The sequence below is a fragment of the Vulpes lagopus genome, chromosome 1 (assembly GCF_018345385.1).
Source record: "Vulpes lagopus strain Blue_001 chromosome 1, ASM1834538v1, whole genome shotgun sequence".
Classification (NCBI taxonomy): Eukaryota; Metazoa; Chordata; class Mammalia; order Carnivora; family Canidae; genus Vulpes; species Vulpes lagopus.
Genome location: NC_054824.1, coordinates 133,418,337 through 133,443,749, shown reverse-complemented (window position 1 = coordinate 133,443,749; position 25,413 = coordinate 133,418,337). Strand labels below are relative to the sequence as shown.

Sequence of the window (25,413 nt, the reverse complement as noted above, 5' to 3'; positions counted from 1 at the left end):
CTCTGGCTAATTCTGTAATTCAATTAGTGGGAAGCCAAGGCCTGGCTGGGTGGGAGGAGGGAGCACGTTGGGAGCCTTCCCTTCCGCGATGATTACACCCCAGGCTTCAGCCCTGCTTGGAGTTGGGCAGGAAATTGTACTTCCTTCACTTCACAATGACAAGGGCCTTTTATCCCCGTGCACGGGGGCTTTGTAAATTACTGCCATCGCACGCAATTAATTCTGCTGGGCTGTGTTTTTCCCCCACGTGGGAGGGGGCACCCGCCCACCTTCTCAGGAGTCAGCGCTGCCCGCTGGAGGAGGGTGCCTGCCACCGGCACCTGCACCTCGCGGCCGGCCACGCCCTCCGGCTGCCAGCTCCAGGCCTCCCCCAGGAGCCCTGGCTCCTGGCTCCTTACTACCCTCTCCTGACCACAGCCTCCCCCCCTCCTTCCCCCATGCCCACAGGGCTTCCCACTCTCTCTTCAGTGCCTGGTGGCTCTCCCACTCCCACTCCCATGGCTCCCTTGGTCTCCCAGCCCTCAGATGCCTGAGCTAGAAGCTCAGTCGTCCATTTAGAAGCCCTTGTCTCCGCCCGCACAGAGTGGACAGTCTACTCAGACACCCAAGACAGAGAACGAATAAGGACACGTAAAGATGAAGGATGGGTGGGAAGAGGCTAAATGTCAACATAGGATGAGTGAGTACACACGGTGGAAGGGAGAACAGCAGAAGAGAGGCAGGTCAGTGTGGGCCGGAGGGGTGGGCGTGGGGGCCACCTCGATTCCAGAACCCAGGCCGTCAGTCTGCTGCTGCTGGCAGCACCATCGTGTGACTTTACTCAAAGTATGACATCTATCTGCCCCCCCCCTCCCACCGCCGCTCCCACCCCCCACCCCCCTGCTGATTTCCAAAGTCCATCCCTGTTCTGTGGAGCTGCCTTTCTGATCTGCTCAGATCCATGATTTAGGAGGGAGGAGCTGGTGCTGGGGGACCACCCTCCAGGACGTGGGGCAGGAGAAATGGGAGCTGAGTGGTGAGGGCCTACCCCACCGGAGAGAGTGGCTTCTGCACCTCCCACCTCAGATCTCCTCTCAGCGTCACCCTGGCTGAAGGGGAGAGCTGGGGAGCAGAGATGGAGAGGCTCTGTGCTCCATCAGCCACAGATTCCATCCCACAAACATTGGGAACTCGGGGCCACAGGACCAAAATGCCACCCTCAGTTCGCTGGGTAGAGGGCATCCACTTCAATTCATGAGCTCCAAGGAAGCTTTGAGACTGAGACATGGCTGGACCCTCAAGTGATACTATCCCTTATGAGGAATTTGCCAGGGAGTTGATACTCAATGATCTTTGTCCCCTCAAATTGGGCTGTGGATCTGGCTCACCCATTTGCACCCCCTCTGTTTCCTTTTTTTTTTTTTTAAGATTTTATTTATTTATTCATGAGAGACACAGAAAGAGAGGCAGAAACATAGGCAGAGGGATAAGCAGGCTCCATGCAGGGAGGCCGATGCAGGACTAGATCCCGGAACTCCAGGATCACGTCCTGAGCCAAAGGCAGATGCTCAACCACTGAGCCACCCAGGTGTCGCTCCCCCTCCCTTTTCATCCTATCCGCTTTCAACAAATTTTCATTTTTTTCTTTAAAGTTAATTGTGCAAGTGATACATGAATACATTCTGGTGTCTGTGTTGATCAGACCAAAAAAAGTTAATGTTATGGAAGACATGCCCTACTTTCCCATATATGCCCTGTTTTCAGCTCGGTGTGACACCTTCTAGACTTTGGGCCATGGTGTAAGTCCAGATTTGGGTGCCCATGGAACTAATGGAATAGGTCTTCATTGCACGTACATGGTGTGTGCTGTTTCACGACTTGCTTTCCCCATCTGACTGTGTCTGCCCATGCTGGGTACACTTAGAGACCATTTCATCATTTTAGCTGCTATAGAGTATTCCACAGTTGAAACATAAAGCCATCTCTGCACCGAGAGACCTTTAGGTGGTTTTCAATTGTTTTTGCTTTTCCAAACAGCCACAGTGGACTCCTGTTTTCTCTGTGAACACAGGTAAGAGTCCATTTGTAGGGCCAGGCTGAGGAGGGAATGCTGGGTCACCAGCTCCATCCCCGGGGGCGGGGGAGACGTGTTCCCTTCTTAGACCTTCTCACCATGGGTCAGAGCCTGGTCTAGCCTCCTCTCCCACGCCCTGTTGGCTCAATAGGCAGATGCTCTGGGAGTGAATCCCGTCTCCCTCTTGTGAATTCCCAAGAGGCCTCACCAGGTGTGTCTCTGGGGACACGTCAGCATGTCACAAGAGAGCGAACAGGGCAGCTCTGGTGACTGCCAAGCTGAGGCCCCCTGCCACATGCACGCTCACAGCTGGGAGCCCCCTCTGCACTCCTGTGATGAGCAGCAGTGAGCAACAGGAAGTCACAACTAGTGCTTCTGAGTGGGGGTTCTGTGGGTCCCACCCTTTCTTCCTCCACACGAGAGGCCAGCAAGTGCCAGTGGGTGAGGCTTGGGCACTCTCTCCTCATCTGGCCACCCTGAGTCCCACCTCAGGCCCATCAAGCTCTGCGGCCCTGGGATGGCAAAGTGCCCTCCTAAAGCCACCCCATCCCTGCCAAGCTGCTGTTCCCCCTGGGCTCTGTCCTCAGCAAGGGAGCACAGATGCAGTCCCTTCCTGCACTGCTGGAGTCAGCAGGTAATAGCTGCTTATGGGGATCTGCTCTTTTAAAAAGAGCCGTAGTGAGCCGTGGCATTGGGCTGGCTAAAGAGAGCACCCAAGAAGGGCCCGGTGGGTTTGCCCTAACTGGTGCCTCTGTAAGGCTGGTCCCTCCTGGCAGGTGTGCAGAGGGACAGAAGGACAGACTCTGTCTTCTGACATCTTGACCATGAGAGTGAGTTGATCTTTATGCCATGCTCTGCAATGAGAGAGCTCTGCAGAGGTTGATAGCACTCCTTGGCTACTAGGTCTCCCCACAAACCTTTGAGGGGGATGACTCCCTCCCTTTTATAGATGAGGACACTGGGGTTCAAGGAATTACCAGTAAGTGGCCCCTGGCTGATAAAAGTCTCCCCTGAACACAGCTTCCTGTGTGGAACTGTGCATCAGCCTGGCAGAGGATGATGGCCCCGTGAGAGAGCAGGGTGGTGACAGGGACCACACAGGTCCAGTCCAACACTCAGAGAATTGGCCCGGGAAGCCTTGGAGATAGGAGGCCTCCCAGCAGGGACTACCTATTGCCTCTCAGAGCTAACCTAGGCTCCCCAACACCATGCAACTCCCACGTGCCTCAGTGTCCTTGGAGTCTTGGTCAGCTCCCAACAGCCTCTGAGCACAGCTCCCATGCCCCCCACCTATTGGCCCTGCAAAAGTTGCTGAGGCAGGATTCAATGCTCTTGACAGATACACACTGAGATCCTGCCCCTGTTGGGGGCATTGAGAACCAAGCTGGAACTGCAGGAATGAGACCAAAGCCAGTCCCTGATCCCCCTTGGCGGGTGAGGGACCTGTCAATGGAGGAACCGACCCTGTAACTGAATGGCTCAGTGGGGTGCCAAAGAGAAGAGTAAACTGGGCACAGAGGTCAGAGAGGAGGGGTGTGTTGGGGGAGGGGTGTCCTGTGAAAGGAGGTTGGAAAGGGCATCACTGGGAGGTCACATCTAAGCAGAAACCTGAGGTGACTGAAGGAGCAAGCACGCAGAGAGAGCCGGGTGAATGTGTCTCTGGGCTGAGGGAATATCGGTGCTAAAGACCTGAGGCAGAGTATATCTAGCAGGGCTGAGAAACGGGAGGTAGGCAAGGGGGTAAGAAGATGAAGCACTAAAGGAGGTGAGGTTAAGGGGTGGAGATGTCAGGGAGGGTCACATAAGGTCTGGGGGTCCCCTCAAAGATTCTGGTTCACAGAGGCTGTGAGCTCTTCAAAAAACCTGGCAGAAATTCCTGGAAGCTGGAAAAAAGCAACAGATTCTTTCTTACTCTTTCCTGGGATCCTTTCCTCTTGTTACCCATCTTTGGGGGTGGGTGGGGGGCATAACAATGGCCCCTTCCTCCTCCTCCCCTTTCTCCCCTTCCTTTCATTCTTCTTTCGTCTTCTACTCCACCCTCTTCCCTCCTCCTCCTGCCACCTTCCTCCTCTTCCCAGTCCTCCTTCTCCTCCCTCTCCACACCTGCCCCTGACCTTGTCCCTAGCTGGCTTGCCTGCATGCAGCAAGACGGTGGCCGCCTCCCAGTTGCAGGCCGGCGCAGGCTGAGGACAAGGCCAGGGAAGGGACAGGAGGGAAGAGGCCCCCAGAGAGGCAGTCAGCAGCACGCGGGAGGACGTCATGGGGGCCTCTGACCGCTATTCATTTCAGTCCCCTGGTGTCTCCATCAATAACTGTCTGCCCAGACCAGGAAGGAGGAGTCAGGAGAAGGGGGGAAAGAAGGCAGGGGTGATCTGGGGTCTGGCGGGGAGGGGTGGGATGGGATAGAGTGGAGAGGCTCCTTGGCACTCACACCTCCTCCCTGTCTGGGGAAAGAGTTGGAGGTGGGGAAGGCACAGAGCTCACAGGTTGCTGAGAGTTTCTGCCTCCCAGGTATCTCTCCCTGCTTCCTAATTCCTATCTTTCTGGCCCCTTCGCACCTACATTCCCGTCCATCTCCTCTCTGAAGCTAGGAAGGGAAGGCAGGCAGATCCAATTGGTATCGTGGAAGAGAAGGAAGGGGTTTTTTTTTTCTTCTCCTTTTCTCACTGGGTGGCAGAAGAGAAAGGAACTGCAGAGGATGCTGGGAGCACTCTGTTCCCTGGGGGAGCAAGAGGGCAGAGCAAACCTAGTAATAAAAGGGTTGGCGGAGGCACCACCAGCCTGCAGGTTTCATAGGAACAAGGCCTGGGCCACAGAGCCTGGCAGACAGAGGGCACTTGGGAAGTAGTTAACAAAGAACCATGAGGATGGGTGGTCAGAAAGTGAGGTTGGCTTGGGATGGACTAGAACCATCAGGAAGGGCTGCTTGGAGTCAGTAGAACTTGATCAGATTCTTGAAAGATGGGTGGGATTGGAAGATGGGAAAACGGGGTGAGAAGGCATACCAGGTGAGACCATGAGGACCAAGGAAGAGGAGCAGCGGAGGAAAAGAAGACAGGGAAACAAGGGAGGTGTCCAGCCTTCAGGGAGCTTTCAGAAAGCTTGAGGTGACACTTCCCCAGGAGACTGAAGGCTCCTGTTGGCCAAAGTTGGCTTCCTGACTTTTTCTGTGGCCTGGGTCTTACAGGCCTCATGAGAAGCTATGCTCAGCCATCTCTGCAGGCAGAGGAAGAGGTCCCTGACACCCGGCAGTTTGAGAGAACTGCCAGAAAGACTCCCACTAGCCAGCACCCTCTTTGCTTTGTCACCATGCCTGAAGGGCCAGCGTTAAAAGTCACCCCTTGAGTTAGGTACATTGTTCTGTAAAATCCAAATTCCCTGGTGAGGCACAGTCAGAGTCACTCAAGGGGAAAGCTACACTGGAGTGACCCTGGAGACCACTGGCTCAGCCCTCTCAGTTCGAACACACATGAGGAGACTGCGGCCACACTGGAGACCCGATTGGCCTGGGGTTGCCCAGGGAATTAGAAGCAGAGCAAGAGTGGGCCTCAGGTCCAATGGTGGAGCTTTGGTGGGCTAGATTTGCCTAAGAAGCTCTCTGCCTGGAGGGGTGTGGAGATATCACTGCACATGTGGTGACCCGGGACACACGGACAGTCCATTCACTTATTAGTAGAGACAGGCCTGGGGGCCTCCCTACAGATGGAGACTTTATTTGGCAGCGGCAGGTCTGGAGGGTCCCTCCATCACCCCTGATGGAGCAGCCGGCAGCACTCCCAAGGGGCCAGAACGAGTTCCTGGTCCAATGTGACCAGAGGTGCTGGGGGTGAGGGCTGGAAGCTGCCCCTTCCGGGAGGTACTGGGGCTGGAGCTGAAACAGAGCGCCCCGGGCAGGGAGAGGGAGGGAGGGAGGGAAGGAGGGGTGGAGGGAGGGGGAAGGCCGAGGTGCCCGAGGCAGCAGGGCACACGGACAGGAAGGGACCCGCGGGGAGAGGGGGCGTGGTGGCGGGGGTGGGGTGGGGGGAAGATGCGGGCTGGGGAGACTTGGGCGAGTGAGCCAAAGCAGAAAAGCAACGCGAGGGACAAAAAGCAGACCGACAGGAAAACGGAGGCAAGAGAGCTCCAGTGGAGTGCACAGGAGAGCGAGGGAGAGGTGGGGCGAGGTGGGGCGAGGTGGGGCGAGGTGGGGCGAGGTGGGGCGAGGTGGGGCGAGGTGGGGCGAGGGACCCGGGCGGGCGCGTCGGCGGCCCAGGGCGCCCCACTGACCCTCTCGGCGCTTGCTTCCCTCCCCAGGCTGCGCCTTCCTCACCTACTGCGAGCGTGAGTCAGCGCTGAAGGCCCAGAGCGCGCTGCACGAGCAGAAGACTCTGCCCGGGGTAAGTGCGCCCGCCCGGGCGCGAGCGACCGGCGCGCCGGCAGGGGGCGACTTGGGGAGGCGGGGCGGCCACGCGGGCGCGGGCGGGGGCGGGGGCGGGGCGGGGCGGGGCGGGGCGGGGGGGGGCGGGGCGGGGGGCGGGGGGGGGCGCGGCGCGCGCCTGCCTGCCCTCGGGAGCTCGCGCCCCCCCCGCGTCCCCAGAAGCCGGGAGCGCGGGCCCCGGACGGGGGGCGCGTGGGCGCCGGCCTCCGAGCTCGCCCCGCGGCCTCCGCGCTCCGCCGTCCAGGCCCGCCGGGATCCCGGGCGGGGGGCGCCCTGGGCCGGGCCCTCGGGGCGCCGGGGACCGGGTCCGGGTCCGGGTCCGCGCGCTGCCCGCGCAGGCGGCCGGGGGCGGGACGCTGGGTGCCCGGTGCCCGGTGCCCGGTGCCCTGGGTGCCGCGAGCTGCTGCGCCGGCCCCGCGGGGCCCCCACTTGCCGCCCGAGCGCCCGCCGATCCCCGTCGGACCGGACTGTCCCGGGGCGGGGGCGCCTCCTCGCCCGGGCTCGGCGCCGGCGCCGCAAGTGAGATCACGGCGGTTTATTTAAGGAGCCAGTCCTCGTCTTTGATAAACTATCGCGCCTCAGCCCTGGTTTATAGCCTCTGTGCGGGGGAGAGGAGGATTATTTACGGCCCCCCTAACTGGGTGTGATATCAGCCGTGGCTATTATCGGGGCTAGTTCATCACCATAAAATAAGAAGTGTTCCTCGGGTCAGGGGTCTGCGCGGTCTCTCCTGCGGGTTCAGAGGGAAGGGGTGGGGGGGAGATATACGGCTCCCGAGTGTCTAAAGATGAATGGAAAGATGTGACTGTTTGCAGGCATTATTCAAGGAATTTGCAAATGTACATGGTTAAGCTCATAGGACGGGCGCTGCGGGGGAGCACGTGCTCTCCGTCTGTCCGCTCGCCAGTGTTTACACACGCGTGTTTACATTCTCACCTGGCAGACCTGTATGTAAACACACGTTTCCATTTCTGCCCCACAGCGGGGAAAGGTTAAACAGGTAGACAGACAATGCAGCCCTGGGTCGGGGCAGCCTTCCTTTGCATCAGAGATCCTTCTTTACCCATTTAGAGGAGGGGAGGGCCTTCCTTCCATTAAGACAGCCTTTGTATTGTATTTTGGTACTTGAGATTGCAAAGCACGGGGCTGAGTCATCTTAATAACACACCCGCGGATGCAAATGTATGGAAATCGTGCACCGCACAGGTTTTTGTGTGGAGCCCAGCTCTGGCACGGTGGCCATTCCCCAGTTGGTTTTTCAGTGGCGCGGCTACATGCACATATATTATAGTAATTACTTTCTGGGTGCCCTCTGTAAGATGGCAGAAATATGCTCCACGTCGCCCCATGTTATGTGTGAAGCATAAAGCCATATTGTAAGATAATCAAAGGCTTCTGAGAAAGGTTTGTGCTGATTAATAAAGTGTTTATGGTACTTTGTTTTGGGAGAGATTGTGATAGATATTTTAGAGCTACCCAAATGGAATAGAAAATACCACATTGTTTTGGGAGGCCCTTCATCAGCCTGAGAGAGATTGCTGGGGAGTTTCATGACGGCTAAAAGCTGGGAATTAGATGAGGAAACAGAAAGAGAAGGTGGGAGGGAGGGGCTCAGGATTTTGAAGGGGGAGAGGCTGGGGACTGGGAGAATTTCCATAGCAAGTGTGGATTGTTCAGGATCTAACATTAACTTGTGGTTGTTTATTTTACATATAATAGAATAGCTAAATGATGGAGTGTATTAGTTCTTTAATAATTTATAGAAATACTTTGATGTTGCAGTAATTACATTAAAGGTCACATATCAAAGGTAATTTGGTTGAGCAGCTGTGATGGTTTCTCAGAAGCAATCAATACCACTGTCCGTGGTGCTGATTTCACCAAGGGGCCTGCCAGATTAAAGCAGGCTTATTACCAGGCAGAAAGGCCCAGGGGAAATCAGGAGCACATTGGAGCGACGCGCCAGCCCCCCTTCCACCGATAATTAACACTGTTCCCCATAATCTGCGCTAATCCTTCATACTGGGAGATCCAGTGGCATTTTTCCTGAAATCACAAAGACAAGTTGGGCAAGTTTGGGAGACAGGACAAAAAGAAATGTGAATGTATATGTTGGCAGGTGGGAGGGGTGAGGAGAAGCCAATGGTAGGGCTAAAACATAGCCTGGAGTCCCCTTGCAGTGCCTGAATGCCTCTCCTTTCTTCAAAGGCCTCCCAGGGAGACTCATGGCCTCAAAGACCTCATCACAATTCTCTGGGAAGGCACAGCACAGCCTACAGGGGGAGGGACAGAGAGAACAAGACAGGATTGAAGCTCAGACTTCCCACACAAACTCACATGGAAACAAATGAAAAACAAAATGACCAAATAAAATCACGTCTTAAAGTGGATTCCAGAAAGCAGAACTGGTGTTGTTATTGTTGGTTGATTCTCTCCTTAGAGATCGGAGAAAGCGTGACACTAGCAAATGCAGGGACAGGACCAAGCAAGATGTTGTCACCCAACCAAATAACGGGTGTTTCCACCAGCTGAGACTGTGTTCATGGCCACCTGTTTGGTGGGGTGGGGGTGCAGAGAGAGACCTCTTCTTATTTGGGGTGACCACATTAGGTGCCCCAGTGAGCGTACTCTGTCTGACTAAGGAGAAAGCAATTGAAAAAAGCACCTAGAAAACTGGTAACCTCAGCAATTTAGGCACTTTTCCAGGCTTCAAAATCCATTAAAATCAATCCATTAAAACCAGCCCTCCACTTTCTCACTGAAAAGGAAAAGAGGGGAGAAAATAGTGCAGGCAACCCATTCTGTTTCCCAGCAAGTTCCAGAGCTAGCCTGTCAGCAGCAAGGAAAACAGGATCGTTGTTGGTGTGCGCACACACACAACGCATCATCATCACCACCAACAACACAACAGAGGCAGAACTAGAGATGCCCTTTAATACGTGTCCTCATTTTGGGAATTGAGAAAGGGAGTTGACATTCCTCTTGGGGTAAGTGGAAGCTCAGAAACTATTCCACAATGGCTGTTCTTATAAGTCAGAGGTCAGTATCCCTGGGTATCAGCCTAACCAAAGTCCCTGGGAAAGCTGTTGGAGACATCCCCGGACCAGTGTCACAGATGGATTATTGTTTTTGAGTTCGGCATGACTTCGTTAGAAGGAGATTACTAAACCGCAAAAGCTCATCAGGGTCCTTTTGAGCAGTATCTTCTGCCAGAATCTAGGCAGAGTGATTCCACTTTTCAAAACTCTCCATCTCTATGTCTTCTTGATCTCTTTCCTGCCCCCTCTTCAGCCCACCCTCTTCCATACCCAACATTTGTTCCCCTGTTGGTAGTGTTCAGTCACCATGGGCCGGTTTCTCAATCCATCCACAAGTATTTCCTGAGTGTGTGCCTGGGCAGTGTTTAGAAAGACTCATCTCTACCCCTCTTGGAGTTTTCCATCAAGTTAGAGATTGTATTCAACAATACAAGACAACGGGTTATTATTAAATGGTTAGTGTGGACAATTGCTTGATAATAACAATTCATGTTTATTAAGTACTTACTACCTGATGGGCATGAAGCAAGCATGTTACTTCATGACCTCATTTTATCTTTCCAACTACCCTATGAGGAAGTTATCAGGCTTATGCCCCACACATGGAGAGACCCAGGCTTAGATTAAGCAATTTGTCCAAAATCACACAATTGAATAGCCAAGCTAGGACCAGCACCAGGTCTGCTACCCAAACCCAGGATACCCATCTCTCTTTTGTAGCATTACCAGTTGCTTTCGAGGGGACCCAGACAACTGTGGGGTCTAGGAGTTGCTCAAGGGTTTTGCTCAGAATATGGGCAGGTTGGGAATTAGAAAGTTGGGAGGAAGACAGCTATGTCAGATGAGCACACTGGTCTGAGAACCAGCCTGGAGACAAGGCATGCATGACAGGTCAGGAGCCGTGAGCTGGGCTGGAGAGATCCACTCTGAGAGTTCCCTGGGGCCCGAGTATGCACGGGAGGCCTCGTGGAAGAATCCTGTTCCTTAAAATAGGCCCCTGCTACTTAGTCCCAGCCCCAGTGCCTTTGGGACCTTGCAGGCAATTGTCTTCTAGGAAGACCCCATCTGTTTCCAAAGTTAGAAATGTGGGGCCTCTGGGGAGAGACTCGATTAGGAAAACCAAGCAACATGGCCAGTTGTGGCCAGCACTTTGCTCCTCTGACAGCAGGAAGGGCTCCTCACCAGGGCCACTAAGGGGAAAGAGCTAGGTTCAGTTAGCGGGAGGCCTGTGGAAGCAGCCAGAAAAGGGAGCAGATAGGGAAGAGGGGAGGAGAGGGAGCTGGCAGGGGAGGAGGGAGTGGGGAGAGTGGGAGCTGTATCTGCTTGGTAAACATTAAAGTTCCAATTCACTAGTTAAAGATTGGCTTTTGTGCCCTCACTCTGGCAACCCGAGAATACAAAGCAAACCAACATACTCCTCTGTCTGTCCCCCACCCGCAGCCCTGGGTTCAGCCTGGTAGACACACAACATCACTGCCATCATACCTCCAGACGCAGGTCCCTGCAACTAGGACCAGTCATTTCTATGGAAATTCCGTGTGACCTTCTTTGAATGTACCAGGAAAGATGTTAAAAAGGAAAATTAAAAAATAAAACAAAACAACCCTAATTGGATTTCTAGCCACCACCCTCTTCCCCCTACCCACAGGCTCTGGATGCCTTCTCTGTCTGACCCGCTTCCTTGCTTTCCTTTGCCCAAGTCCCATCTTATCTTCCATTCTTTCTCTCTCTCTCTTTTCTCTTTATGCCTGTTTCATCCTCATTTCTCTCCCTTCTGGTCATTTTTCTTTTCCTCTTTTCCCTTTCGTTTTCCACCTTTTCTTCATTTACATTTCTCACTTGCCTCTCCAGGCTCTCCCCACTCCTCCTCTCTCCCTCATACCCTTCCATTCTCCTTCACTCTCCCTTGCTTCCTACCTCCACCTTGACACCCTCAGAGACTCTGGTGGGACCTGCACCAGGTTTCCTGGGGCTTCCTTATTGAGGCCCATCTCCCTGCTGACAACTGTGCTATGGAAGGATCCATCCAATTTTATGTACAACTGTAAAGATGAATGATAAGTAGAAAGGATGCAGGCAAGAACAAGATGAATAAATTATAAAGGGCAAATGATGACAAGCCAGGGGTCCCCAGAGACAGTGATATGATAACAGAAACTAAAGACGAATTTATGATGGATGTAGTTAGCATGTACGGAGGCTGTTAATTCTTCAGGGTAGTTTTACAACTTTTAGTGATTGGTGCAATCAAAGCGTTTCATTTGAGAGATATGATGTATTTCCACTTGTCTGTCCTCTGGGCCCAGTGTTGGCATTTGTCTCTATACGATGAGCCTGGGTCCCATCAGCACGTGCATCTTCTCTCCCAGCCCCTGCCACCTTTGTGTGTCTCTGCTCCCAGTGGTGGGGTCACGAGCCAGATGCCTGCACACCTCTAGCTCCCTGGTTCTGCTGTCCTTCTTCTTACTGAGTGTATTAGCTTGGGGGCTGCTTTAACAAACTACCCAAACTGGGGAGCTCATACAACAGGAATTTATTGTCTTATGGTTCTGGGGCTAGAAGTCCAAGATCAGGGTGTTGGCAAGGTTGATTCCAGCTGAGGGCTGTGAGGAAGAATCTGTTCTAGGCCTCTCTTCTCATTTCTGGGAGTTTTAGGTACTCCATGGCTTGTAGATAGTGTTCTTCTATGGTGTCACATCATCTTCCCTGTATGCACGTCTGTGTCCATAAGACACCAGTAATATGACCTCATCTTAAACTTGATTACTTCTGCAAAGAACCTACTTCAAATAAGGTTACATTCATGGGTACTGAGTGGGGGTTAAGACTTCATCGTATTTTGGGGGAGAACATAGTTCAACCTGTAACACTGAGAAGTGGGCAACCCTATGGCTCTTCCATAGAGGAGGAAAAATCTTCAAAAGTGTTTGAGTCATTGTGTGTTGCGAGGGGTGGGGGCAGTCCCACCAGTCCTTGTACCACATCTTGCCTTGGTCTCGGTTTTTTCTTTCTCTTGGGGGGAAATTAATGATATCTCTTCATTCGTTCCCCATGTTTCCTAAAAAGAACTATTCGTCTGTCCTTTTAGAGCATTGGCTCCTAACTGAGAGCAATTTTACTCCTCAGGGGGCATTTGACTTTGTCTGGAGACTCTACTGGCATCTAGTAGGTAGGGGCCAGGAAGCTACTAAACATCCTACAGTGCACAGGACAGCCCCATAACAAAGAATTGTTTGGCACCAAATGTCAATAGTTCCAAGGGACCACTAGGGACCCTAGGCTCTGTGTGAAGGCTAGGAGTGGTTGGAAAACACACAGTGAGGCCTTGAGACAGAGCTTTCCTCTCTCTCTCTCTCTCTCTCTCTCTCTCTCTCTCTCTCAAGATTTATATATTTATTTGAGAGAGAGCAGGAGGACAGGCAGAGGGAGAGGGCAAGAATCTCAGGCAGACTCCCCACTGAGCCCAAAGAGGGGCTTGATCTCATGACCCTGAGATCATGACCTCAGCCAAAATCAAGCATCCGATGCTTAACCACCTGAGCCAGCCAGGCACCCCAAGCTTTCCTCTCTCTTGTTCACTGGTTCTCCTCACTTAGGAGACAAGCCCAAGGGTCCTCAGGGTGTCAGAGGTAGGAGGGTTTGTTAAGGTGCACACTCCCTGATGGTAAAAGCATAGAGGGAGTAATAGGCAGCAGCAGAGGACAAAGCTCACCTCCAGACATTAAAGACAATTTCTGATGTGGCTGTATATATACACTCACATATCTGCAGGTCACACCCGGCTCTATGGCTGACAGTGTCACCAGTGGTCTATGGTCATGGAAACTGTGATTCGAGTGAAAGGAGTTGGAGCTTCACTTGTGACAGAGCAGGGACCAGAAACCAGGCACCTGCAGCCCACCCACGTGTGGGGTTTCTCCAGCTCCTCCCTTTGCAGGATCCCCATCCTGCCAGGAAACAAGTCTGAGAGACTGTGCCACAGACAAAGAGCTGGAGCTGTGAGGACATCATGCAGAAGGGAATGCCAGAGTCCCCAGGCGGAAGTCAGAAATGCTTTAAACCCAGAAAGCAAGCACCAGATTGGCATGGGAGCTTCTGTGGCACCCTCTGCTCTTGCCTCTCCTCTTCCACACCGCACCTTGGCCCCAGTCCACCACCCTTGCATCTATCCACACTCTTCACTCCTCTTCTCATAGAGGCATCTCAAAGTCATCCTCCGCACCCAGGCCTTTGCCCCCTCTAGAGTACCCACACTGGCCTCTGGGGGAAGATGTCCCCATGTTTTTGGCAAGTGACTCTTAACCCCCGTATGGAATCATTCGCAAATGGTGGGCTGCCATGTCCCAGCAAAGATGGGCAACCCTGGGTGAGAATGGGGGAAGGCCGTGTGGTTCCTTATTCTTCCATTATTCATGAAAATACTTGTAAAGAGAAAAGGGCTGAAATTCAGGGAGCTGAGGTCTCTCAGGGTCCCAGTTTATTACGGTTCCTATGTGTTTTGATCAAAGGCATTTACAGTGTTTTCAACTAGACCACCAGGGGGCACCAGGCAAGTGGCTTCCTCCCCTGGTGGCTGAGTGGGCACAAAATAAGTGAGCCTGGTGTCCCCAGCTCTTGTTCAGCACAGAAAAGGCAAAATGGTGCCAAACGCTCCAGTCCACCCACTTACAACACTTACAGCCTGTAGTGACAACACCAACCAGCGGGGATGACTTTGGGACATGCCACCTGAACTTTCTGGACCTCTTTCTTAATTCTATAATGACAGTCTTATGTGTAAGGCCTTTATAGGCTGTGGATTGCTATAACCCAAGTATTATTATGAATGACAAAGCCATGATGTGAGTGTGAATGACCTCAGGGTCCGTTGCTATGGTAAAATCTGGTGACTCCTAATTCATACGTGAAATAGTCACCGGATAATAAAATTATAAAATGGTCAAATGTGCAATTTGAACCATATGTCCTGTTATATTTCAGAAGAGCAACATGGGGCACCTGGGTGGCTCAGTCGGCTAAGCATCTGCCTTTGGCTCAGGTCATGATCTAAGGGCCCTGGGGTTAATAATCAGGCTCCCTGCTCAGCTCAGTGGGGAGTCTGCTTCTCCCTTTCCTTCTCCCTCTGCCCCCACCCCCACTTGTGCCCGTGCGCTCTCTCTCTCTCTCTCTCTCATAGGTAAATAAAATCTTATAAAATCTCCATAGAGGGGAGAAGAATCCAGGTGTGTGTGAGGGAGAGGAAATCGGAAGGGTAGTAAGAAGGGAAGGCTCGGGGGAGCCAGGAGTCTGAATTTTCCTTCCGAGTTAGGGATAAGAAGGGGGAGAATGTGGTTGGAGAAAGGGTGAGGCCTTCCTCGCACTGCTGCTCCTAGAACCTCCAGCCTGTAGAGCCCACAGGCCCCAGTCAATCTGGACAGATGAATCACCTGACATCCTGCTCACCCTGGACATGGCTTCAGGCCCAGCAATCCCCAGGTCCCCTCCTCCCTGGAAAAGCCCACCTCCTGTTGCTCACCCACCAGAGTCCTTCCCTGGCTTCAAGACTTAGCATTAACCCCCCAACCTCTCCTAGCAAGCTCTCCCAAGCTGCTCCAAGCCACATTGGTCTCCCCTGTGTCTGAGCAGAGTCAACAGCCCTGGAGTCTACACCCTGTCTAGAGTGTGTACCTGGGACCAGTACACCAGCATTATCAGTGTGCTTGTTAGAGAAGTAATCTTGAGCCCCACCTCAAACTGAGTCATGTCACTCAGACTGCAGCCCACTGCATCTTAACAAGATCTCTAGAAGATTCATGTGCACAAAAATATGATGGCCGCTGCCCTCACTTCAGGCTCTGAAAGTTAATGCCTTATTTTGAATGCTCTCTGAAGCAGACTCTAGACAAGCATTTGAGTGCAAGTGGTTTCTTTAGATAGTGACCCCAGGAAACATGAATAGAAAGTGAGGAAGTATGATAGGAGGGAAACAAGTCACTAAAGGGTGTGTTATTAGGCAGACTAGCTGCCATTGGGAATGGCACTTAATCCCACTGGGAACTCCAGCCCCAGGGTGGGTCGTACTCCCCAGGGTCCACCCGAGGGGTGAGGGAACTGGGATATTTATGTCCAGTTCCCACCAGTCTTTGGCTGAGAATGTGGGCAAGGGATCGTTGACCCCCCGGCTCTCCTGGCTTGCCACGTGGGTGGGCAGAGTGGGTGCCACTGCCCAAGAAAGCCCTCCATCAACAGGTGCCGGTGCTGGCGGTTGGAAGTTAGGCCGCTGTCACCGCAGTGAAGAGAGCAAGGGGCTGTAAGCAGGACACTGCCTGCATTTGCCACAGACCCGCTCTGGCTCTTGACTCCATACTCCTGAAGATAATAGAAGCCTGTCTCCCCAGCCATGATGACAACTACTGTTTGTTGAGTGCTCGCTGGGTGCCAGACACATCACAGGTATTATCTTGTTGATTTGTCAAGACAGCATTGCACAGGGGCTCTCGAGTAAGCATTGCTAGCCCTCTGTTAGGGAAGAGGACGTTGAGGCAAAAGGGCTTCCTTGGGCTCATGTGGCCAGGAAGAGGTCTGGCTCCAGGGCCCAGACTCCTTCCACTGAATCCTGTGGTACCAACTATGTGGGAAACCAGGGCTTCACAGGGCAGGAATGGTGTTGTCTTCCTTAGTCCCCATCCCCTAAAGCCCACAAGAGATTCTGGCATCAGTGCTAGAGCCCCCCCGCCCCAGGGGCCATGTGAAGGAGAGCAGGGCCCCCCAGGGCCCTATAGGTGTCACTACATAGTACATCTGCCTTTAGATGGGAAAGCATTGCCTTTTCGTGAAAAGTCGTGTCAGATTCCAGCTTCAGCTCTGCCGGGATCCTTACACTGTGCCCTTAAGAAACCCCTTAATCTCCTTGAACCTCACTTGCAGTGACTACCCTGTCAGTTAGAAACACATTTGATTTCCGTGGCTTCAACAAATGGAGCTTGGGTTTTTCGCATTTCATAGAGTGATTTGGCATTTCACCCGTGTCAGAGGCTCTTCCCTCATGGTTATACAATGGCTGCCACAGCTCCATGCATCGCATCCACAATCAAGCAGAGTAAGTCCAGCTGCATCTGTCCCTTTCATTAGAAATGCAAAGGGTTTCCCAGAGGCCCCTCCCCAGCAGTCTTCTGTGTACGTCTCATTGGTCAGAACTATGTCTTGTGGTCATCCCAGCTGCTTCTAGGCAGGCTAGGGAAGGGGATTTCATATCTTCCATGAAAAAACCCCCCATACTTTAGTTCATGAAGGAGAAGTGGGGACGGATCATGGGTAGGAGCCAGCAGAGTCTGCCCCACCACCCTCACAGGGATGGATGGGTGTGGGGTACAGAAGAGCAAGCTGGGCCAGAGTAGCAGCGCCACCCCCCACACATGCAGGGTTTGCTTGTATGAGGAGGCTGAGTCAGAAAGAGGAGTTCCGCAGTGTGTTCCAGAGATGCTTCTTCAACATGGCTCTGCTAACTCAGCATGTTTATTCAACTACTGACATGGTTTCTAATTCCATGGGATTCTAAGTGGGAGAATGAAGATTTCAGCCCCTTATTTTTATTGTATGTGTTTTCCTTGAACTTGTCTCTTTCTGTGTCTCTGGGTATGGCTTAAAGAATATTAAAGAATCAGAGGCCACTGTGCCTGCAGACAGCTGTCCCCCATCACAGGCATGCCGTGAGCATCCCCCCTGCCCTCACCCCTTTGTCCGCTGCAGCAGTGGATGCATACCATCTAAAAGTGGCCCACCCAGCTTCCAGGGCCAGCAACAATGGTGACAACTTTATTTTTCAGAAACCAAAGTGGAGCACCTCTGGTTGTAAAGGGGTGTGGAGTGAGGCCTGAGTGCCCAGGGCAAAGCCTGCCTGAGAAATGAGAATGTACACTCCTGATCAGCTTCAGCCCCACTCGACTGAGCTGGGAAGGGAAAGGCCCCCAGAGATGGCCCAGGGCTGGCCTGTGCTTCCCTTGTGGCCTCTGCCAGCAGCTTGAGGAAGGCCCACCAAACCCTCCCCAATCCTCACTGGCAGGAACTGTCCCAAAAAGTAGTGAGCATCTGGCCACAGAAGTGTTCAAGACTCAACACAGACTCACAGAGTCTGAGTTCCCTGGGGGTGGAGGAGGGCAATGCAGGCAGTTCCTCCCTGGGATCAGACCACTTCTAGGTGAGCCGGGATCCCATGATTTTATCCTTGTTTTCCTTGTTTCTCTGTCATACAGCGCCCCATACCTGTCCCAGTCTGCAGCCCTGGCCAAACCCTGCTGTCCTGCCTGCATGCCCCAGCCTCGATCCAGGAGGGTGTCCTCAGGATGACTCTGGCCTCCCCAGCCCTCCCTTCTCTGAAGGCCCTCGGGATTTAGAGCCCACCTTGCCACTGAGCAGGTTCACACCCCCATTTCAGCCAACGTAGCTCCACCATTCTGAACTGTGTGACCTTGGGAAAATCATTTCACTTCTCTGTGCTTCATTTCAACCCTGGGATGCCAGTAGTGCCTTTATCCTGGGGCAATGTCCACATAGCACGAGATGCTGCCTGCAAAGCCCCGAGTGCCCTGCATATACCTAGGGAATGTGTGATGGTCTCTCCACGGCTGTGGCTACCCTTGCGGCCACTCTCCCCTTCAGAGGGCGAGTCTCCCTGCTTGGCCTCTTCTGGTCCATGCCCACCCCTGTCGGCCCTGGTCTGGTGAACCACTGGCCCATGATGCCCAGCAGCAAGCACCTCAGCTGTGTGGCTTAGCACAGGGCTGGCCACGTGGGGAGACCAACAAAACCCAATGAATAGAAGCCAAGTGTGAGAGTGGCGGGAACATCCCTGGAGCCGGCTGTTCCTCTGCTTGCCAAGGCCTGGCTGTACCTGAAGAGTGATTCAGGACCACTACTTCGTGCCCCCGGGAGAGGTGAGGGCTAAGATGTCCTAGCGGATCACACACTCACATGTGAGACCTCCGTACTCCCGTCACCACTCCCCGTTCATGGAGCCACCCCCCACACACACACCCTGGAAAAAGGACAACACCCCTGGAAGCTGGGCAAGGGGAGCCCAGAAGATTTAAAACCCTAAGTAGTAAGAGCAGAAGCAGATTCATGCCCTGACACCCACGTGGTTTCCCATGGTCCAGGAGGCCCTTCAAGACAGGGCGACCCAGGGATCTGACATGAATATGCATTTGGCCTCTCCCAGCAGCCCTGACAGCTGGCATCCGACAGCTGGGACTGCTCACGGCCTGAGAGAAGGTTTTTAATTCAATTCGTAAGTGTTTCCTGAGCACCCACCAGGAGCATGGCCCTGTGCTGGGTGCTGCTTGGCAGGCAGACACAAGGAGAGGCAGAGGACCCTGCTGCCCCATGGGGCTTTCCCTCCTGTGGAGGAGAAAAGATGTACATGCCAAGCAATTAAAGGACAACAGATTGTGACTTTGGAGTGAAATTTAGAGCTCTGTGTCATCTGGGAGCCCCACAAGGCAGTGTTGACTGGGTGCCTCCCGTGAGCCCACTCTGGGCCCTGGGGACACTGCCTTGGGAGGGGTGGGCAGGATGTGGGCACCTGGAAATGAGCTGGAGGCAGCATTCCTCTGAGGTGAGAGCACATCCAACAGGGGAAGGGAAGGAGCAAGACTGTGCCATGACTGTACTGCTGGAGCTCGGGGTGCTCAGAAAGAGGGGGCGCCAAAAGTCTGAGGAGATTTGGGGCCCAAGTGCAGAAGGCCTGGAATGTCCCACAGAGCAACTTTGTCTCTTTTCTTTGAGGATCTGGGAGCCATTAAAGCAGGAGAGTGAGAGCTTCACCACAATGGGTGGCGTGGTCTGGAGGGAGAGGGCCCATGTCTGTCCAGTGAGAGGCCTGAAGCGGGAAGGGGGCATCAGGAATGGAGCTTGGGAGAGTAGAGAGCCTTCTAGGGCCTTCCTTTGTGGAGCAGCCTCAGTGGGCCAGGCCAGCACACCTGAGGCACCAGCTGTCAGAGGCTACTCACTGGCTGCTGGGAAGGCCTGCTGGAAAAGGGCTTCTGGGAAACTTGGCTCCCTCTAGGACGCTGAAGCTGGTGAGGGGGACTTGGCATTTTGTCCCCCACCCACCCCCACCACTGCTTGTGGGACGGTTCCTACCTGCAGGAGAGTTCTGGAGAGGTTCCTAAACTACCTAACTGTGCCTCAAAGTTTCTGAGATATTCATATTTGTAATAAATGCAAAGAAAGAGATTCAACACCTTACACACACACACACACACACACACACACACGCCACATGCACACACAGACGTGAAGTCGGGGAGCAGCCTGGGAATCCATATGTTGCAAATGCTCCCCGGGGTGGTTTCAGTGCTCCTGCAGCTCCTGGAACCCTGGGCGCTCCCACTCTCTGTCCAGCACCGCCAGGAAGCCTTGATTCTTGCTCTCGGGCTAGCCGAGTTCCTTCCATGAATGGGACTTACTGACTCTTCTCTGCCATTCTGTTTCCTCCCAAGGGCCAGAGAAGCTCAGAAATTAGAGTGGTGCCTTAGCATCACCTGCTCCATGCCCCCATACTGCAAGGGAGACATAGAAGCCCAAAGAGGGCACAGAGCCTGTGAAGGTTTTTGGACATGGGGCACGCTGCTGAGATGCCACATCTGGGTCCTTTCTCACTTGTAACACAGCCTTTATCTCAAAGAGGCCCAGTAGCTGAGAAATCTAGTAAATCCACCTTATTTCAGAAGAGCTGGGGCGGGGGGGAACACCATTTCCATTAGCATCCATATTATGGGGTGTGCGCAGCGCCGTTTTATTACTTTTGAGTAGACAATCCAACAGTGCTTCCAAGTGAATGTCCTGCCAAGCCTGCTTTAATGAACAGATACAAAGCATGTGTAATTTGCACAGTGATGGTGTGACAGGGAGTATCAGTAAGCCACTTGCAAACGCTGTCGTTCTCCTAGGTAGATGACATATTCCTTCAGACAATGGTGTTGACTGCACTATTTGCTGATCAAAATTTTTTGCACCATAGATTTTGCAAAGACTGAGTTCTTTCCCTTATCTGATGTAGAGAGTTCAAAATTTTCAAAGACTGAGACCAACTCAAGTGGTAAACACCTTGCGGGTGGAAGGAACTTGCAGCTGGGTCGTAGCCCCTCCTGGAGGCCTCTCTGGATGGAGTGAACCCACATTCCCTAACTTACCCCCAGGGTTCCCCTGGGGATTGTGCTGCATTATGAGGTGGCACAGTAGGGCAGCTCCCACTGATGCCCCTCGTGCCTTTCAGAACTCATGGAGCTTTGTGTTGTTCTGTGTGCTTCAGCTAGCACCCTGCCTGTGGCTTCTTCAGACACTTCCAGCCACTGTTAGGTCGGGGGGCAAGAGCCCAGTCTGTCACCCATCACTCCATGGAGGCACACTGACTCTCTGGCGGCCACGTGAGCCCTCCCTGACTCCTGCCCACAGGTCCGGGAAGACAGTATGTGCCATCTTCCTCTATTCTTATTAAACGATTTATCTGGGGGAACTTAATATTTTCTTTTAGGATAAACTGAGCTAATACGATGTGCTTGTTTTAATTTGTGAGGTTAACTGATCTAATTATCTGTGGCGTTCAGTTAAATCCTTGTGCCTGGGCCGGCTGCAGGTGTGGGCTTTGAATCCTGCCAACAGGAAATCTCTCAAAACGAGCTGATCTAACGCAGCGGGTCTGCTGGTATGAGGGATTTTCTAATAATGCATGAATTTATTAACAGCTAAAGATAAATAGAGGATGTATTTACATTAAACAAATTCACAAGGAGCTGTCTGCTGCTTCCTTGCCCCCCTTCCATCGAATGCATCCCCCAACTCCCATTTACTTGTCTGCACTATCCAGGTTGAGTCCAGGGCAACCCTGAGGGGCCCCCGAGACTAAAAGTGGATACCCCTGCCCAGTGACACTGAGCAGAGGGAAGCTGACCTGGCAGGGATCAAAGATCTGAAGTTTCAGTTGACTCCAACCAAAGGAGCCAGGGGTGCCACCTAGGTCCCTAAAAGCTGATGCAGGCTTGGGAGGCAAACAGGTGCCTTCCCCTTGGCTGGGAAGATGGTCCTAGAAAGCTGTGTTTGGGGCTGAGAGATACACATCCCCTGGGGTTGGGGGGGGGGGGCGGGTAGTGTATCCAGGGAGGATAACAAGGAAAGGAGAAAGAGGGCCTTCCACCTGAAGCTAGTTGAAAGGCCGGCGACATCCAGCCGGATGCAGAGCAGCCTTGGCAGATGCGAAGTGTAGCCAGATTGGGGTGGCAGGAGGAGAACCTTGGGAAGCAGGAAGAGAGGCTGAAGGGAGCCACCCCACACAGGATGTGTCATAAGGGGCTCCTGGCTTCCCAGTCCCACGCTCCGCTGACCCAGTTGCAGCTGCCCCATTCCCCGTCTGGGGCTCCAGAAACCTCTCCATGCTGGGCCCGGGATACTAGCCCCGTCCAAGGGAGCGGGATTCAAACTGCAGGAGCTCCACATTGCTTAAAAATACCGCTTGCCTGTATTGTTTGGAAACACGGCTTTGGGATCCGGCCAGGCAGCCGCAGCCGCATTGGAAATGCATTTCCCATTACCTGAGGCCCAGACGCCCTGACAGCCCGAGTCACTCAGCGCTGACCTGTTTTCAGCCAGCATCCAGCTCTGCCTCTTCCACGTGAATGATCCCCGATGAAGTCGCACTTGCAAAGGCACGTGTAGAACAAGCACACGTGTGCAGAACGTACATGTGCCCACAGATGCAGATACACACCCACACTTCACACTCAGACACGCACACACGCCAGGGTTCACGGCATGTGTGTGCACAAAGCTATGTACACACACCAGAGGAAGGCGCACATGTAAACCCACACGGGGAAACGTGTACACACAGGTGTCCGTGCACGCACCCATGCATGGGCACACAGATGTACGTGTGCACGCACGCTCTTCCTCGGGCTCTCTTGGCGCTGGAAGGGAGTGCAGCTCTACAGGGACAGCTGAAGATAAACTCTTGATTTCTGATTTTCAGAGCAGTTTGGACAAGGTCCTCTGAAATGCATTAAAATGCTAATCACAGCATCTGTCTGAACCCTGGCAGCTGTGTGACTTGGGGGAAATCGAAACAGAATGGATTCAGAAGCTGGAACTCCTCCTTGACTCTCCTTGCCTCGCCCTCTCCCTGGTCTCCCCCACCCCTTCCCTGCCTGCCCACCAGGGCCCCCGGCTCCAGCCTGGCCGCAGTGGCCAGGACGCTGCCAGACCGATGATCCCAGAGCCGTGGCTCCCCGGTGCTAACAAGCAGAGCTGCTGCCCACCTGGCTCTGCCCAAAGTCCCCCCAGTAGAGCTTCTCCTGGTGGGGTGAGATGGCCCCTCACCACCACCAGGGTCTGGCCGCTTCTCCTGGCCCCCAGGGGAGCACAGAGAACGTGTCTGTAACTATCAAACGCTAAGTGCATGCTCTGCTGAATCCACATGAAGAGGGCTCTGAGGGCAGAATTTCAGGCACCACAGCAGGCAAGCCCTGGAGAAGCTTTCTGACCACCCCTGATGATACCAGATGTGGACAAGGGAATGGGGAAGCGGATTCATGCATCCACACTCCGGGTGAGCAACCCTCTCTGACTCTTCACCATTGCCAGGTGACATCCAGGCGCTTATCCAGCCTTCTCGGACTGTTAGCCTCGCCCAGCTCCTTTCTATTACCATTCCACCTGCCACCGGGATCCAGGACCCCTCCGACACTCCTGAGGTACCCCCCTCTCCCTTGCGGCTTCACACTCCATGATCTGTTCTGTTGCTTACCTTTGCCTGGTCTTCTCCTGTATCCCAGGCTCTTTGCCAGGCAAATCCTTGGTCAGCGTTCCCAGTTCAACCTAGACATCACCTTCTCCAGGAAGCCTTCCCAGTCTGGATGAGGCTGGATGAGAGGCTTTCTGAATTCTCAGAAATCCCTGTGTCTACCTCTGTTTCCCAAGTTTAAACATGATCTCTTGGCCAGTCCCTCCCCCAGACTGCGTGCTCTGAAGGGCAGGAGCTGGGTTTTACTCATCCCCTATACTTTTAGTGTTGGCACAAGGACTGGCCTAAGTTCTCAATGGCCAATGAGAGCACTGGAACATGTGAGCGGGTGTGTCCCTAAGTCCTTAGGACCAGAACCACGTCGTGGGACCCTTCAGTAGTCATCTGGAAAGACTTGACCCTCATTGCTGGGCCCTGGAATGGGCTCTGATCAGGCCTCATGCCCGGCTCTATGTGCCCACCCCCCTTTCCTCCGCCCCTCCCCACCCAGATCGATGCTCCCAGCATACCATGGTTCCATTTTTCCTCTTAAGCATCAAACTGTCATTTCACTAAACACCATCTGGAGACTCCTGGCTTCAGCCCCTTGCTTCTTCCAAACTCTTATTAATGTGACGGGTGTTTATTCCTTCTTCCTCCTCTTCCACTTCCTCCAGAACATCTCAGCTCTGCAGCCTGCAGACATTCATCTTATCTTTGGGGAGCTCAGCTCTGCTGGGGAGGGCCGCCGTCTCAGGCTTGGCTTTAAGCAGCTGACAGTGATAAAGAGCAGACAGAGAGCAAGAGCGAGCTGTGAGGGCCCCTCCTGGAGCTTACTCCCAGCCAGCCTGGGAAGGGGGGATGGCAGAGAAATCACTGGGGAAGGAACCTGGTGTAACTTGGTCTACGGTGGTTTTGACTCTGGTACACTGATCTTTCCAGAATTCTGGGACCTTCATAATATCCTGGTGCTACCAAACAAAGCCCAGATTCCTAACCCCAGCTCTTGACGGTCTGTATCCTCCTGCCCTTCCCAGCATCTGCGTCTCCCCCAGCCCCTGGGTGCCCATCTCTGCTGCCAGAACACAGTGCTCACCCTTCCGTCCAAGCCTGTGCCATTTTGTGGCTCTCGTCTGAATGCACACTACCCCCCTGCCCCCAATTTCTGCATGTCCTCCAAGGAGAAGCTCACGCCTTCCCTCTCCATGCAGCCCTCCCTGACTACCCTACCCACACCAACAATCTTCCATGCCTCTTGCTGAAAGGGACACAGTATTTCACCTCGTGATCTCACCCACATTGTACTCATGTGTCATATCTCCCAAAACAGACACAAGACTCCCCCAGTGGTGCTGACAGCACCCAGCCCAGGCCTGGGCACACAGGAGTACACAGTCAGTCCCTGCTGTCTTAAAGCCAAGGGAATGAGCAGCAGTGACCCCACTGAGACGAGCACCAGCTCCTTGGGGGTGCCTGGCTGGCACCGGGGTGCCCGCAGTAGGAGCCCTCCCCCAGTGCCCACATGGAGGCCCGCCCATTCCGGTCCCTCACTGTGGCCCAGGCTGGCACTCAGAGGCCAGCTCGTTTTCCCTGGTAGAGCATTAAGCTAATGCGTGTTGTGTCTCATTAGTGGCGTTCTGTTTGTGCCAGGGCCAGGCAGTTTGATGGGTACTTGATTGGATATTCTGTTTATTTATGGCAGGAAAAGCATTCTTTATTGAGGACTGGGCAGCACATTTCTGTCCCTATGGCACTAAGATCCTCTGGCAATCATGCAATTATAAATTAAGACTAAATAAATAATATATAATAAGCAATAAAGACTGCATGCCTCCATGTAAAGAGCTCTCCTCAGGCAGGCGTCAGCATCTCCCTACAGCTGGGCCTAGAGACCCAGCAGAACCCCAGCCTGAGAGACACTGGCCATCCCAGCCTCCTGGCTGGGTTCATTACCAATGTGAGCATTAACGTCCTCGGTCATAACACCTGAGTGGAAAGCATACCTGCATTGACAGAAAACTTTTGCCTTTCTGCTGCCATTAATCCTCACAAAACCTTGAGGAAGGGAGGGCAGGTATTATTGTGTCTAGTTGATAGATGAGGAAACTATGTGAGGCCCATGGAGGTTGGGGCCCCTGCCCAGGACCGCAGG

At 53.5% G+C, this 25,413-nt stretch overlaps 1 protein-coding gene across 25 annotated transcripts in view; it reads left to right on the top strand.

Annotated features, from left to right (window-relative positions):
- Positions 1 to 25,413, top strand: part of CELF4 (CUGBP Elav-like family member 4) — a 257,467-nt gene that overhangs the window by 31,024 nt on the left and 201,030 nt on the right. For 20 of the 25 annotated variants that reach the window (XM_041743488.1, XM_041743429.1, XM_041743479.1 and 17 more), the window contains one exon: positions 6,347 to 6,429. Coding sequence is in view for 4 of the 25 variants with exons in the window: in XM_041743539.1 (XP_041599473.1) it covers positions 6,081 to 6,216; positions 6,347 to 6,429 (219 nt within the window). In the remaining 21 variants the exon portion in view is untranslated. Of the gene's footprint in view, positions 1 to 6,055; positions 6,217 to 6,346; positions 6,430 to 25,413 lie in introns of those variants that run through there. The other 5 variants (XM_041743539.1, XM_041743524.1, XM_041743513.1 and 2 more) reach the window with 2 other exon arrangements.